The 17,497-nt window shown below is 35.7% G+C and overlaps 1 protein-coding gene across 7 annotated transcripts in view; it reads right to left on the minus strand.

Moving 5' to 3' along the window:
• RYR2 (ryanodine receptor 2) overlaps nucleotides 1-17,497 on the minus strand; it is a 364,829-nt gene that overhangs the window by 138,755 nt on the left and 208,577 nt on the right. For all 7 annotated transcript variants that reach the window (XM_021391077.1, XM_021391074.1, XM_021391073.1 and 4 more), the window contains 3 exons: nucleotides 10,504-10,651; nucleotides 3,548-3,756; nucleotides 1,409-1,583 (listed from right to left, as the gene is read on the minus strand). In XM_021391077.1, coding sequence (XP_021246752.1) covers nucleotides 1,409-1,583; nucleotides 3,548-3,756; nucleotides 10,504-10,651 — 532 coding nt within the window. The remainder of the gene's footprint in view (nucleotides 1-1,408; nucleotides 1,584-3,547; nucleotides 3,757-10,503; nucleotides 10,652-17,497) is intronic.

The raw sequence follows: 17,497 nt of genomic DNA on the forward strand, positions 1-17,497 counted from the left end.
ACAAGGGAGCAGAAATCTTTGTATCTCCCCATACAATACAGAAAACAAGCTGATTAGATTTCGTCTCTGAAACCCCAACAAAAGCCAAGTGGTTAAAATTGCACCAGAGAAATAGCTAATAGATAACTATAATGTTCATTTTTCCCATGAGAATAGGGATTAGTAATCTCAAAGCATCATAGGAGGCTTTTATTGTTCAAAACTTTTCTTTCTCAGACAGAGATATATAATTTAACAGATGCGTAACAGATATGACAAAATAAGTACGTTTGTAAATTTATATCATATTGTGACCTGCTGAAGTGCAGATGAAGTGTTAAAGGTTATGAATTCAAAGCCCTGTACACATCCCTGCAAAATGGAGTCAAAAAGTCTGATCAAAAATGATAGCTGGAAAATTCACAGCAAAACACCTTTACTCATTCTCACACCTTGTGGGACACCTTTCCAAATGATTGTCACCAATGAGAGTAAAACAAAAGCTGGTCCTACAGGCCCTACATAAAAATCCATGATAACAGTTAAACCTAACAGTGCTGTTGGCTTTCTTAACATATTATGAAAATAATTGACAAGGAAGACATTATTTTTAAGGAATAGGTTAATGTAATAACACACTGAGTAGCAAATACTATTCTCTTGATTTTTATCTCCAGCATCCAGGGAAAAACAATAGTCAGACTACTAATACATATTGTTTCTCACTGCACCAACTTATTTATAGTCTATGGAAATACACCTAATATGCAACAATAAATATTTTTTGTATAAAATGAGTTTACAAGACATTTGAAAAATGAGTGAAAAAATTCAAAATAATGTATTTTCAGAACTCTGTGACACAGCTGATAATTTCACTAACATTGTATCTCAAAGTGACTCAAAGAGCTAATTTGGATGCACAGTACACAGCAAGAACAGAAATTCTGAATTGAAAAATATAAATCAAAGATTTAAATAATTTAAAACACTATAACTAGGTTTTAAAGCAATTTTCTTTTCTACATAAAGGCAGCTCATCACAATTCTCTGTGGCAATACAGAGAAACAGATATGAAATAGGGACTGTGTCTTCATTTAATGACTGTCAATTCAACACTGCACTTCTAAATAGTTATCATAATTAACAATGAAATATGCTGGTTGGAGCTACTGAACTCTACTGTCTCTTGCCTTTTATTCTGTTACTATTTCCATTCTTCTTTTGAAAATATATAGTCTACTATAATTAACAAGACATCACGTGAATGGTACATTCAGCACGTAAAGCAAAACAGCTGAATTTTCACTTTCTTTTTTTTTTTTAACCTAGAAATGGTGAGAAAGGGGAAATGCAAAGCAGCACACCACCTTAAAACGGTGTTGGAACAAAAATTACATTAACAGCACAATGTATTACAGTACTTACCATCACCAACCTCAAAATCCTTGAATGCAAGTTCTGAACCTGAGTCATCAAGCAGGATCTCACCATTTAAGGTGAACATCATAGTGTGCTCATTCATGTCAACCATACATCCAACAACATCTCCTGCCAACCAGGAGCGGCCAAAATGCTCATTACCTTGATGCCACCGCTGTGCCTGAAAAGGATTTTGAAGACTTTCAAAGAATAACAGTGACAACTTATGTGTTCTCCCACACAGTGGTTCAACTAATAATTAGCTACCTCTAATAACATGGCACTAAAATTAACACTTCCACAACACATAATACCAAAACAATGCCTGTGAATACTGCAAGTTAACTTTAAAAATGGAAATCCAACAATTAACTTCCTGTAAAACACCTCTCACGTCCGTACTGCAGAATATTGCTAAATGAGCTGACAGGGCAAATTGTACTTCAGCATTTTAGTAACAAGAACTTTGCTTATTTTCATGCAGAAGCTGCATTAAAGGCTTAAAATGAAAACAAGATGCTATCAATTACAATAGTACATAACAGTTTCAAGAACTTATAAAAAATACTGCTTTTATTTAATTTAGTTGTGTATAAATTCATTGCTTCCAAACAAATTTTATTATTTCCTTAAGTATAACTCTATAACTGTTGTGTACAAAATAAATTAAACTTCTTGCCATACCAAATTTTGGAAGGAATGGAATTCTGTGGATTGGATGAGCTCTCTAAGTTTCTCATAAATAACACCATAGTTCAGGGCATGATTAATGCATTGTATGACTGATCAAGTCAAAGACTGCAGGGCTTTGGATTGGTAGCCTTAACTGGGGGTCTTGGATTGAAATTCAGATAAATGAACATCTATTAAGAATTATTATAAATGTTCATACAACAAAACTGCTAATAACAAATATCTTCCTGATTCATATATTCCATCACTGCTAGATTTTTATAATCTGTATCTTTGCTCAAAATTCTAACAAACAAATGAACCTGTGTATCCTGGAAAGTCAAAAGATGAAGCCTTTCTTGAACCAAGCAGAGAAAGCACCAAAATCAGAGACAACAAAATACCTTTGTGGACTGAGACCTAAAAGTCAAGAACCAAGATGAAGAAAGCAAACTACTACTCAACTACTTCAGTAAAGACACAGAAATTCAATAGCTAACTTAATCCAATTAGACATTTTATAAAATCAATTTTTCAGTTCTCTTATTAAAGCATCTTCTATAATACAAGGCTAAGGAAAAAAAAATTGAAAATCCAATTACATGAGTAAAATACAGTTAGAGAGCTTGACCTGACCAGGAACAGGCTGTTAACTTCTATCAAGTACTGTAATAGCAATAAAGGAAATTAATTCCAACATCAGATAAAAGAAAAGTAAACAGTTTCATTAACACAGGTGTCATCAGTAGCCTTAACAGTAATTATATGGTTTGGATAGAGGTTTCACATGCCTTAATAATGAAATAAAAAGTTCCAAAAAATAATTTAATCTATTCTGATAAAAATCAGTAACATATAAAATATTTTGATTCCATATATCTTCTCAATACTGTATTTCATACTGTCATCACTTTGTGAACAGTCGAATTTGAGCAAAAATTGCTGATTAATTTATTTTAAATTGTATGGATTTCCATGAAAAACTAGGCACATTCCCTGTAACCTTTGCATTCCTCTAAAAAAAAAAAAAACTTGTATCAAAGTCTGCCTCAGACACTTACTTTTAATTATCTTAATCATCTTTATTCCCTAACTGGTATTTCTCACAGAGGGAAGAGTTGAGTAGAAATTTAAAGAAATGATTCACAGCTAATTACAGCTCTGCCAGTATTTTGAATTCGATTAAGTCAGTTTCAATGCTTTATATGCATTTTACTAGTGAAATTCTTTTCACGGCTTGTGAATTCTAGAAATTATAAATTCTGCTGATTCCTTAGGTGACATTAATTTATAGCTTAGGCATTTCTGTTTTTCTCCTCATTCTACTCAGACCCTCAAAGAGACAGAGAAACAATTTCATAGACCACAGATGAAAGAAAAGAAAGCAATTAAAATGAGCCTACTGCACATAGAATAAGATGTAAAATTGACTTTTGCAATTAGTCATATTAGTATAGGTGAACAAAAACAAACCTTAAAGCCATCAAAAACAAAAGCTTCTTCATCTGAGCCAAGTTCCTGATCTGGCAGACAACCAGGCCTTGTCCAGCCAACTCTCATGTCTCCTGCTGTAACTGCCTCAAACTCGAAGTACCACTTTCCAGATTTCACTGCATAAGTTTTCTCTGTGCGGAAGATCCGGAATCTTTCCATTATCCCATTGCTCACGTCCAGTCTTGTTGCTGTGAAGTTTGAAAAATAAAAAGTTAAAGGAAAAAAAATAGTAGAAGCAGAAATTACTCTATCCAACTACTGACAAAATGCATACAGTTAAAACGACAAATAAATACACTATTTGTCTAATAATGTGTCTTTAGAGCACGCCAAAAAATATTAAGTAGTAACAAAAGAAAATCCTGAAGAATAAATGACCTATTATCACATCAGTAAAGCAATGAAACAGTAATCCAAGTATCTTTCAGGCATGAGAGAATGTAATACATTTATTCATGAAGTTTAAAAGATTGCCTGCCTTTTTTCAAAACATGGTCTACAGATTTTCATATAGTATTCCTGAGGCAAGTTAAGATAGATGTTACAAAGACATTAACAGTGAGTCTAAGATGGTTTTGATCTTGCCAAGTGCCCACATTTGCATGTTATGGAGATGTTACCAAGGCTCATCTGGCCCTCTAAGTACTAACCTCTGTTGTTCTTCCATATAGAACACAGTGATACTAACAGAAATTATTTGGGATATATCAAGCACTGTTCGGAGGGGAGTGGCAAAAGGCCCAGGTGGTGTCCTCCTTGCAATGAGGGAGAAGAGCCTGATGAAGACTCAACATATCCTGAGGGTCAACAACTTGTTGCACAGTTGTTGTTGACAGCAGGGTTTCAGTTTCTATGATCATGGGATCCTTTCTGAGGGTTAAAAGCTGATAAGAAGAGAAAGGATCCATGTGACTAACCATGGCAAAAATATCTTTGCTAACAGCAGGCCAATCTGGCTGAGAAAGCTTTAGACTAGAAACAATAAGAGAGAATGTGATTCCTTCGAAAATAACTAAGTAAGTAGGGTGGAAAGGGGGAGGCAGCCAAGGGCCCAGTGTGACGAGAACAGATGGGATGCAGCAATCAAGAAAACAGAGCTGAAGTGGAATCCCTTTGAGCATAAGCTTGCAAAGAAGACAGTTCCTGCAGAACAGCCTTATAGGGCTCCCTTGCCTCTTTCTGGGGAATCAGCACGCTTGGGTATTTCAAATAACTCTGCACTAATGCATGCAGCGTGACAAATTAAAACAGAGTGCGGTTACATGGTTATGATAATTGGAATCACAGAGATACCGTGGAATAATTCACATGGTTGGGACACTGAGATGGATGGATACATGTTTTTTAGGAAGGAAGGACAGGCTGTGCAGGCTGATGAAGAGGTAGCCTTTATCTGGAGAGCAACACAGAGATCTGCCTTGAGATGACTGAGGAGCCAGTTCAGAGTTTATAGGTAAAGATAAACAGATAGACCAACATGGGTGCTGTTGTCAAGGGTATCTGCTGTAGAAGCAGTAAAAGAGGCTTTCTTCAAACTAGAAGAAGCTGTACATTCGACAAGAAGGCAACAGGAGTCCTGCATGGATGAGTGAAGAGCTCCTAAATGAATTCAGACATGAAAAGAAAGTGCATAAGAGGTGGAAAGCAGGGCCAGGGAATCAAGGAAGAATACAGAGAATCTGTCTAGCTTTGCAAGGAAAGTTAGGAGTGCTGAGATTGGCCTGGCATGTCATCTGGTAAGGAATTAAAGGTCAAAAAAAGATTCTAAAAATACACTAGAAAAGGAAGACTAAGGAACCTGTGATCCATTTGCTGAATGGGGTACAGAGATCTGGTGACAAATGAGACTGGAAAGGCTAGGGTACTCAATGCATTTTTTGTCCCAGTATTTACTAGCAAGACTATCCTTCGCGAATCCTAAGCTTCTGAGACCAGAGGGGAAGTCTGGAGCAAGGAGGATCCAGGCTAGGGAGCACTTAACTGGATGGATTTAACCCATTAAGCCTCACAGGCTGTAATCCACAAACAGTAAGAGAACTGGCTGATGTCATTGTGAAGCCAATCTCAATTATCTTTGAAAGGTCATGGCAACTAGGAGAAGTTTCTAAAGACTGGAAGAGAGCAAAAGTAACTCTGGTAAAAATGATCAAGAAAGAAAAGAAATAACTAACTACAAGCAGGTCAGTCAATCCCAGGGAAGATGATGGAGAAAATCCTTCTGGACCATCTCCAAACATATGAAGGACAAGAATGTGATCAGGATTAGATAGCACGGGTTTACGAAAAGGGAAATTATGCATAACCTTTCTAAAACCCTTTTACATCAAGGTGACTAGCTTGGTGGATAATGGGAGAGCAGTGGATGTTTTTGCATTGACTTGAGTAAGGCTTTTGGCACTGTCTTGAAAAGCTGACAAAGGATGGGCTAAATAAACACACAGTGAAGTGGATTTAAAACATGGCTGAAAACAGCCAGACCCATAGCATTGTAATCAGCAGCATAAAGTCTCCTTAGAGATAAATCACTAGTAGAGTACCCCAATGCTACTGTAGCCTACTACAGTACTGGAGCCAATGCTGTTTTGCATCTTCATTAGTGACCTCAATGATGGAACAGAATGCACACTCAGCAAGTTCATAGAGGACAGAAAACTGGGAAGAGTGGAATTCTTCCCTCAGTTCGGCACCTTCCACTACTTTACACATTTTCTTTATGTAATTCCTTCTGCTAAAATAGCTAAAAATAAAACCTTGTGAGTACACAGAAACCTCCCTTCCTATTCTTTACTAATTATACAGTCCTACAGTCTGTTTCTGATCCTTCCTTCCAAGATTCCAAGTCCCCACAATCAATTCAAGCCGTAAGGTAGCTTGGAATTACAAAAATTACATTAAAATGTAATTTAGATAATAAGATGAACATAATTTCAAAAAGTCAAAGAAACAATGCTTTATCTTTCTTCCATAAGACCTCTCAAATACTCTATTCTCTGGTATTTCATACAGTTTTCTTTCTGTTAATCAAATCACACAACATAGGGATCTGACTTTCTCAGATTAGAAAAAAGAATGCCTAAAGCATTCTGGATCTTTTCCCACAAAATTGCAAGGTTTCAAAGCCTTCTCAGCCTTAAAAAAATTCATTATTCTAGTCTTTTTACTCCAATTCTTCCTCATGCTGAGTTTATCAGCTCAAACTTGCCTACACCTACCTGTATGTTCACAGAATCATAGAATGGCTTGAGTTGAAAGGGACCCCAGGGATCATCAAGTTCTAATCCTCCTGCCACAGGCAGTGCCACTGATCTCCAGATCTAGTAGTAGACCAGGTTGCCCAGGACCCCATCCACCCAGTCTTGAACACCTCCAGGGATGGAGCATCCACAGCCTCTCTCTCCAGGCAGCCTGTTCCAGTACCTCATCACTCTCTCTGTGAAGAACTTCCCCCTGACATCCAATCTAAACATCCCCTCCTTGATCTTAAAACCATTCCCCCTTGTCCTATCACTATCTACCCAAGCAAAAAGTTGATTCCCCTCCTGTTTATAATCTCCTTTTAAATACTGGAAGGTCTCAATGAGATTCTTCTCACAGACGTCTCCTCGCCAGGCTGAAAAAAACCAGCTCCCTCAGCCTATTTTTGTAGGGGAGGTGCTCCAGCCCTCTGATCATATCTTCATGGCCCTCCTCTGGATCCTCTCCAAAAGCTGCACATCTTTCCTGCAGTGGGGCCCCCAGACCTGGATGCAGTACTGGCCTCACAAGGGCCGAGTAGAGAGGGACAGTAACCTCCCTGCTGGCCACCCCTCTTCTGATGGACCCCAGGATACCATTGGCCTTCTGAGCTGCAAGAGCACACTGCTGGGTCATGTTCAGTTTTTCATCAATCAGGACACCCAGGTCCTTCTCCACAGGGCTACTCTCAAGGAGCTTTCTCCCAGAATACATATGTTCTCCCATATACATATCTGGGATTACTCTGACCCGAGTGCAAAACTTCACACTTTGCTACACTGAACCTCATTAGGTTCACATGGTCCCTGCTTTCAAGTTTGTCCAGATCCCTCTGGATGGCATCCAGACCATGTTAAGAACCTCACTTTTTTTTTTTTTCCCAACCACAACAAAGTCCGTATTTCCAATCTTATCTTGAATAACATATAAAATCACGTAAAATTTTCTCTTCAATGGTCTACGCAAACTAAAGGTTTAAAAATAACTTTGAAGACCCTCAGTACATTCCCTGTACAGGAGGTTAAATGCCATAAAACATGGGAAGTGAAAATTCATAGTCTCTTTAGATTTTAAGTAACCTACGGCTTGCTATACTTGAAGCAATCCCTAACATACTGCTGCTGTACATACCCAGTAAGTAATATTTATAAGAAAGCATAAAAAACTATGCTACACAGTTCTGTAAATCAATGCTAAAAATAAAGTTCATTAATGGAGATACAGAACACCACTAGATGGCCCTACATATCCTTCAATAACAGTATGGATTTTGGCTATCGAAAGGGGATTCCTTTGACATGATGTATTATAGATGCTCACAGTCTGTACAACTTATAACTCCCAAATAAGTATAAAGCCTATCACTGGATGCAATTCAAGTTTTTTCTGAGTTCACAGAAGCCATGCTCTCCCTCCTTGCAGCATCTCTTTCTCTCAGTAGGAGAGGAGCAGGAAAAATTAAGATTATGTTTGTCATGGTTTTATGATTTTCGGTTATTGGTATTCCACATCATAACATCATGTAGTGGATGTACCTAGTTCTCAGAAGAGAAGGACTACTACAGTCCCCAAGGTACTTTTCTCCTCTGTTACCATTTTTCCAGCCGGAGGGAAAAGATAAAAGCTCGCAGTATAAAAACTTGCAGATCACGAGACCTCATCTTTTTTCTGTTGTCTCTCGTCTTGGCAGCACCTCGCTCTCCAGCCGTCTTATCGTCGGTAGTAGAGTAAGGCCTACCTTGATTTTGGAACATTCTCTCTCTCTGTATTGGATTTATCAGCTTAAATTGTAATTATATTGTATTATAGTGTGTTGTTTTGCATTCCGATATCTTATTTAGTAAATTAGTTTGTTTCTCCTCAGATTGTTGCCGCTGTTCTTTGCTCTCAGGGCCATCTCCTTACCCTTTTCCCCTTTTCCCTTTTCCCGGGGCGTGGGCCCATGGATCCCCCGCCCCTTTGTCACGGAACCAGGCTGAACGCCCGTAAACCGTTCACAATGTTACAGCCTTAAACTCTCCAGACTAAATACAAGCAGATTTAATGGACATGGCATTTTGCCATGAAGGCAATCTACTCTGTAAAGCAACAGGTTGTGTTCAGCAATCCCACCCTGTTACACATTCATACTAACAGCGATACCTCATACTTAAAAATGTAATAGCAACCCCTCGTAAAAGCTGAAGATCAGTTAATTTATGCATTTTAGAAGAAAAAAGAAAATAGCAGGTTCCCAATGTGCATTTTAGATATGAGTTATATCTTCTACAGAAACTATTTAGTGAAGATCTATGGCCCAAATAGGTCCAAATTTAACAATGTAACAATGTCCTGTAAAAAGCAGGAAAAAAAGAATCATTGATGAATCAACATATTCACAGGATAATGTTTAGACATATTTCTCAAATTTTCCACACTGCTGAGATTACAAGGATGTAAGGTTCAGTTTTGATTTTATTAATTTGTATTTCCATATCTCCAAGAGAATTTTAGAATACAGTTTCCAAGAGGTAATACCGTATACACAAATATCACCATTTCTTTTCCATGTTCGGCATCCCAGAATGAATACAGAGTACCAAGAATATGCCTCTGATTTACTCCTTCCTGCAGTTGATCTCAGCAAGATAGAAAAGGTTTTTAAAAGCCAAAAACTGTAAGATTATCTATCTTATTTATACTTTATTGTTGAATTGTACATTGTCTGTTGAACTATTTTACTTAAGGTTTTATATTCTGCAGCAGTGGAAGTGAATGTTGTGAATTTGTTTCCTAAAAGTTTCTTTAAGTTTGCATTTATTTTTCTTACCAGGACATCTCCTACATCAAACCATATATGCTGAAAATACTGACTTGGATATCAATAAAATATTTAAACTAGCAATGGTGCAAATTCAAACAAAACATTGGTAAGAAGTCATTTAACGTTTACTTAGAGTCTATTCAATTTTGAAGACTTAAGAAAATCATGGGAGCTTAAATGTCCTAGTCCAAATCTATAGATTTTCGGTTTGAGATCAAATTTGGTTTATATGGATGCCTTACAAATTTTCATATTTTAGATTTAAGCGTTTAAATAGAGTATGTATGCTAACTGCAGAATCCTTTACTACTTAAACTGCAGAAACAAAAAATTAATGTCCACTGACCTTACATATGATCTTCTTATTCTGCCTTGAAAGAAAAAAGCTAGTATTTATCAAAAAAGCTTTCATTATAAACCTGAATTTTGTTTGGGACACTAAAGTATTTATGCACATATAAGTCAATTTTCCTGGCATAAGATCACATATTGAGTGAGATGACATACATGTTTTCTTGATTTTCTATATTTTATGGCATTCACAATTCTAATTTAATTTACTTTAGCTTTGAATTTTGACTCCTCTTAAATGTGAAAAATACAAAATAAACACTAGTAAAAAAAAGTACATGAATTACAAAGAAATTGTACCACTGACACCAAATGAAATATTTTCACATTTTAAAGATCTTCATTTGATGCTACAGAATGAGAAAAGGAAACAACAAGGAATGTAAAATCAAAGGGTAATAAGAAAAACATAAGACAAAGAAAAGGGATTAATAACTCTGGAGGCACTGTAACTGTTCAGATTGTTCCACTGGGCCAAGAAATCAAGTAGCAAAGTGGAATATTCTCCCTTTTGAAAGAGAGAGAGCAGAACAACAAAATTAATTACCATGGTCTTGGTCAGGAGCTTCCAGATTGTAGCCATAGCCTAGAAGGGTGCGGACTGCTTCCCGAAGACTGTCTTTGTTTGACTTCTTCGTTCGATCATCCAAAAGGGCATAAGGTACAAGGCGAGGATTTCGTCGATTTTTCACATCCTGCATAAATATGAAAAGTCAATTCAATTCCAGGAACTGTACCTTCTCTTATAAACAAAATTGTGCTACAGAAGTAGTATAAAAATTACTATTTATACCAACTGAAATCATGATATTGTATATACAGTAAGGATACTAAGAAGTTGCAATGGCCTAGAAACTAGAAACAACAGTGAATTAACTCAAAAATGAAATAATATAAATATGAAGGAAATAGTATGGCTTAGCCTGTTTTCGATCAAATAAATTGCTTAAAGTGAAACAAATGAAAACAAGAACATGGAGAAATGCAAAGAGTACACTGAATGAAAAGTCAAATTATCTTTTATTCATTATCTATGAAGCAGCTACCATAAGAAGCTAATACATAATTAAAACTCAGAGAGAAAATATTAGCAAAAAATATATGGGGTTTGGTTTTGATTATAGAGCAAAACAAAATATAAAACAAAAGATAAATAAAAAGTAAACAAATAAAAAAGAACTACTAATAAAGAATATAAATATATACCGTATTATTTAATAAACAATAAAATAGACTATAAACTCTTGCCTTTCTATGTTAAACGTACTTTTCCAAAATAAAAGTTCTTGGAAGTATATAAATAATGTTCTTAAGTCCCACAGAATTTTTGTAATAGCTAATCAACACAAACTCACCTCCAACTAAAATGAATATAATTGTAAGATTTAAAATTTGCATTTGAGGTTTATTAACTAACATAGATTAGGTTTTCCTCAGTTCAAAATTACTCTATTTGAAAGCATTGTTCTACTGGATTACACATCACTTACAAAATTTTGAGTGGCTAATACAATTGTTCACTTGTCTACAAGTTATTGTCATGTCCTGACAGAAACCATACAAACAGCTCTCTACGTTATTCCCAATATCTCTTTTTTAATTCAAGATTGAATGTATCAAAAACAGTTGGTTGCTTGGATACAAAGACCAAAGATATATGGAGAAATATGTTTGGTTGGACTTACTGAGAACTACAAAAATATTGTCTATTTCTTTCAGAAAGCAGTGCCTATAGCTGAAGTATCTTGCATCTTTTACATCATTACAGTTCTGTTGTTAAGAATGCATGCAGTCTTCATCTGTCTTTGTAGGCAGATTACAAATGACATCCATTTGGACAAATACTTTCAGACATCTTTTGTTGTCCTTGTAACGCTTAGCTACAAGGCTATCTGCCTTTGGGTTCATTATGGTGAGTAAATACTAAAGTGCAGTTATCATACAGCGCTTGATGAAATCTGCTTCTACCAGTGAATTTCATCCTTGGGAAAGAAACATCACAAGATAGGCACTGCTTGTGTATTGAAAAGGCAAACAAGAAGATAGAAATACTACATTGCTGAAGACACTAAGTACTACAACATACCAGCTCTAGTTATATTCAGTGGGAACGACAATGACAGAGTGAATAAATAAATAATTTGAGGGGATTTCTTCCTATACTTATTCAAAACAGTTTCAAGTTATGTTCCCTTTTTTCCAATATTTCATTTGGTAGATTCAGAAAAGGGATGCTTCCAAAACAGAATGGACCAAAAAGTGTTTAAATAAATGTTATAAGCAATTATTACTTCCTTGATAAAAGAATATTCACATTAACATTGGAGGTGAAGCACCATGGTTTTAATTATTTGTCTTGGAAAGGTCATAAAAGAAGAAATAAGTTTCCTCTGAAGCACGCTGTCCAAAAAGGCATTACAAAATACTGTCTTTAAAAATATGAATCAGAAATAACTATAAAAACATTTATAACACTTATTATTATATAGAATGCAAATAGACTAATGACCTGGTCATTATGAGAAAACAGCAGCTATGAACAGCCACTATTGCATCGTACAATACATACTACAGATTTTGTTATGTGACAGCAAACAGAATCATAGAACAGATCAGCTTGGAATGGACCTTTAAAGATCATCTAATTCAACTCCCCCACAGACATAAATTATACTTATTATATTTATAATAATTATTTGGAGTAGCACACGTGTATTTATCTGCAGAGTGTATGTGAAATTTGAAATAGCTGTTATTATGTCTGCAGTGACGCTAGGCAAACATAGGCCTTAACAGCAGAAAAAAAGAACTACAGAAAAATTACCCAAAGACACATTTATCAATGTGCCTTTAAAAATTTCCATTACAGGTAATGAATGCTGATGCAAAATATTTCACAGAGGAAACACACTGCGAAGAATGAACTTCATTTAATTACTGAATATGAGTGTATGATGTGTAGATAACTAATTCAGTGCAAATTGCAGCTGGCAAAGACAGATGTCATGTAAAAGTAAGACAGAAACAGTGGGAATGTCCATTCTGTCTACAGCAGCACAGAATACCACAGTCACACTGTTCAAGCAACTATAACAAAAGAACCTGCAAGGACATTCTGTGTGCATAGTAAAGTACCGAAAACCAAACCATTACATTAACCTCTGAAAGACAGCTGAAAAGATAAAATATATACATATAGTTTTCAGAGTTATAAATGCAATATTGCAAATTTATACACTCCTGAATCTTCCCGAAAGTCTGAGAAGTTCAGGAACAGCACAGATCATCAGACTAAAAGGAACAAAAATACAAAAACATATAAAACATGCCCAGCAAAGAGAAATGCAGGAAAACATTGAAAAATTAAAACATCGATTAGGAAGGGTTCAGGAAAAACAAGATCATAATTTAATGAGATCGTAATTTTTGTGATTCAAATATTTAAAGCTAGACAGGTACATACTCTGTGTGGTACTGAAATTATATTGTTCTCTTAACCAAATCTGCAAAATGACAAGAATAAAGTCAGTGCATTTCACCACATATTCAAGTGAGAGACAGACGTGTTGATGTTTTCCAAGCTTCATTTGCACCCTTAGAAACCCTCACTCCGTAGCTGCAAAATGATTCAATTTGCTGTCACATCTGTGGATCTTGCACTTCCATGAAGATTTTTGAGCAACTGCAACAATAAATGCTATTGGTGAACTTGTCAGCAGTCTGTTGGAAATGCAGCTCAGTAAGCCAACATGTGGGTGTGAGGTATGTACACTGTAAACTGGATCATTCATGTGCATCATATGTTTCTTATCTGCCTATACAGAGGTCTAGCTTCTCCACATTTATCAAGACAGCTCACCTTTAACCATAAACCCTTGAAATAAAAAAAAAAATTCCTAAGAGAAAAAGGAGAAAAATAATTAAACATTGTACTTATTAGAAAGTTATTTCAAATCTCCGGAGTTATTAGAACCCAAAAGCACTATAAAATCCTCACAGAACCATATTCTTGGCAATGCTAAAACATATATATATTATACATATAATATATATATTATATATAATATATATATATATATTTATATCCTAGTGTATCTACCCAAAGAAGAAATTCTGTTCTAAAACTAGCATTCTAGCAGCTCAGCTCTGTTCTTAGAAGTATGCGTATCCTTACAAGTAAGTGCACAGCTTCCATCACCTTCACTGAAGACTGTATCCACACAGAATGCCTGGCAGGATGTGCCCTTACTATAAATGGAAAGAACTAGTACTTCCTTATAAATATGTAAAATTTGAAAGTGATGTAACAATTATTTTTTGTAAAGACAAGATGCCTCTTTAGATACATTTAATGACAAAACAAGAGACAAGCTTTAAACTTGCAGTTTTTCCCACAGATCTATTTCTTCTAGCAGAAGACCGCCTCTCTTTGTTGCAGCAGAAGACAGCCTGGGAAGACCAACTCCAAATCAAATAGTGAACTCATACGTCTTCTAGAAAAATCTAAAAAAAGTAATATCCTGACCTAAAAAGATTAATCTGTCTTTCGCATTGCAGTTCACACCAAGGAGGAAATTGACTTGATAACATAGTCCTGGCTAACTGTCCCAGGACAAGAATAATATTTTTTAAGATGTTCTTCACACAGTGGGAAGAACTTTTTAGGTTGCTGATTTTTACAACCAATTGTTGAAGTCAGAATATTTGGATGTGACCCCCCAAATCACCGTGGGGAATTAAAAATCATATATTCAGGAAGTGGGAGAGGACAGCTTTAAATTTTTTTTGTTTCCTGATCTCTGAGCTTTTTTCTTTTCATTCCCTATCTCTTTTACCTCTATAAAAATTGAGCTGCTCCTGTATACACAATACCAGTCTTATAAAGGTCAACCAATATTGTAAGCTCATGGATAAATCTATGTGAGTTCTGAATATTTTCCATATAATTGTGAAGATTTAGTCACAAACACATCCATTTATTCTTCAATGCTATTTTTCACTCAGCTTGTCATGGAAAATGTATTTTCAGTGAACCAATTTAGGTACTCAGTGAATTATGATAAGACATAATGTCAAAATCCATACATGTAAAAAAAATTAAGCCCCCCTCTCAATCACAAATGTGATTATTTTAACTGACTTACACCAAGGACATATCACTACTTTGCCTATATCTATCTGCCTTAGCTGTCTTTGACTACTTACCACTTCTCCAGTTCAGAGTATAACAATTTGTAGGCAACCACATTCTCACTTAAAGGAACACTGTCGAGTAATTTTGATAATGATTTTAAGCCTGTTTTTCCACTTATCCTTGATATTTAATATGTTCTTTTAAGTAGAAATATGTGTTTTCCTGTCTTTTATGTTCCTTCTATTTGTTCCACGGAGCACCAAGCTACTCTGTCCTACTGAAAAACACTTGTTTGTGATCAGCATTATCATAGTTGTCAGCACAGTGCTGGGAACGGGATTTATTAGTTAACTTGTGCTCCCTCTGCTGGCTGGCTCTGCAGCAGCAGAACAAAAATACTGTGTAGAGCCATGCACAAACGGCAGCTATCACTTGCAAATAAAAAATTCCTGACAAGCAGTGGTGTATTTAGAGGAAGAAAATATGTGGAACGTGGAAGGCACTTTCCCCCATCAGATTACATAACTGGAAAAAGTGAGTTAAATATGAATTACTTGACAGTATCCCTTTATTTTTCATATTTTATAATCCCCAAATCATGAAGGACTCACGATGGAACAGATCTACTAGATCATCTAATCCATGTAATATATTTACCAGCCATTACTCCATCTACTTTCAAACCTCTGTAAGTTTCTTTCCCTTAGGAAACTGTTTCAAAGCCCTGTATGATCAGTTTATAGAATTATACAGCATACCGTCACGTTACCTTATTACAGTACTGTAACATGTCACAGTAATTTTATGGGATGACAAGATGTAGCCCATGAAATAAATCCTTGCTGGAGACAAGCAAAAGCACATAGCAGTGTGGACAGGAGCTAGCAGTTTGCCATATGGTAAGCATGTCAACTGAACGAGAAGCATATTTGCACTGTACCCAGAAAGGGACAGTTTGCTATTCTGCTCTTCACTTTTGACTTTTAATGAATGATATTTGATATCTGGACATTGTATGCCCTTTGGGAATTCAGTTCTCTGCCTTTTGTGTAGAAGAAAATAAACTTGATTATTTGAAAAGAGAAAAAGAATTGAATTAAGGAACAAATCAGCAACAATACCTACCCACTTCCACAGGACATGGTATCAGTAGGTGTTTTAATGGACACCATCTATCTGCTTACCCATACGTTAGACTACTGTAATATATCTTCCAAGCATTAGGGAGTGAAGCACACTGCTCATCTTGCTGATCTGCTTCCTAAAGTTCACAAACATTCTTAAGATCTTTTTGCTTTTAACAACCTGAATGTTGAAACCTTAACTATGACACTGCTCGCTGCACCACTGCATTAAATGCACATCATCAGTACCCCACTCAGCACACGCAAGTCTTCAGTTTGAATGAATCAGATCCAACAAAAAATTAAGTTATTTAAAGCAGAAGTATGCAAGATTGAAAAACTGTAACCCCAGTTAAGCAGCTTTCCAACCCTAAATGTGATCATCTTCATAGGCTATTAAGCTTTCTATTTTTTAAATTATCTATGTTCCTCATTGAACATCTGTAATTGTCATTGTTGTGGTAGGGAAGAACTGTTCAATATTGGTCATGTATAGTTAAGCCCAGTAAAGAATTAGAGCAGAAGGATTTCTTTGAGTATCTTTTAGAGCACAATCTGGTAGTTAAAATCAGAGCCTGTTTCATGCTGTCTGCTTAAAGCATCTCAGGAAACTTAACTATGGGCAACTGTTTTAATTTAACATTTATTAGGTCTAAGTGATAGTGATACTCTCTCTACATAACATGTTTTAGTGCATTTGTTTATTTCTTTATTAACCAAAGTTATGGCCTGGGGGAAAGTTCCACTGCTTCAGGTACTATAATAAAACACAACTGATTAGCATTACAGGAAGCCTCTTCAAAAGCGGAATCTTCTATATCCACACATCCAAACATAAACAATGTACAAACACCCTGTGTAAATGTAAAGAATTTTTTTCTCCACCATCCACGCCTGCTGCATCTTTTGCTTATCATTGGCTACCCAGTAACACTGAAGAAATCTTTGACAAAATCATTTAGTTGACTCTCTCACTAATCCAGAAAATATATAATTTAGCTGCAAATTCACATCAATAAATAAGGCCTAATTACTTCTCTAGTTGAGAATTACTAATTCTCAACTTCATATTAACCAATAAATACTGTTGCAAAACAATTTAAATTGGGGATATGGTAGTGATTCTACAAAAGCTGTAAAAACTTCCCAACTTTCACTCATTTCCAATCCTCTCACTGGCATGGCCCTGTATTGAAATTGTTTGGCACAATGTAAATTATTAAGTGCATCTTTAATGTATCAAAAATACTTATTTTGAGCATTTTGAGACAGACAGACTCTCA

Source organism: Numida meleagris, chromosome 3, assembly GCF_002078875.1.
Source record: "Numida meleagris isolate 19003 breed g44 Domestic line chromosome 3, NumMel1.0, whole genome shotgun sequence".
NCBI classification, from domain to species: domain Eukaryota; kingdom Metazoa; phylum Chordata; class Aves; order Galliformes; family Numididae; genus Numida; species Numida meleagris.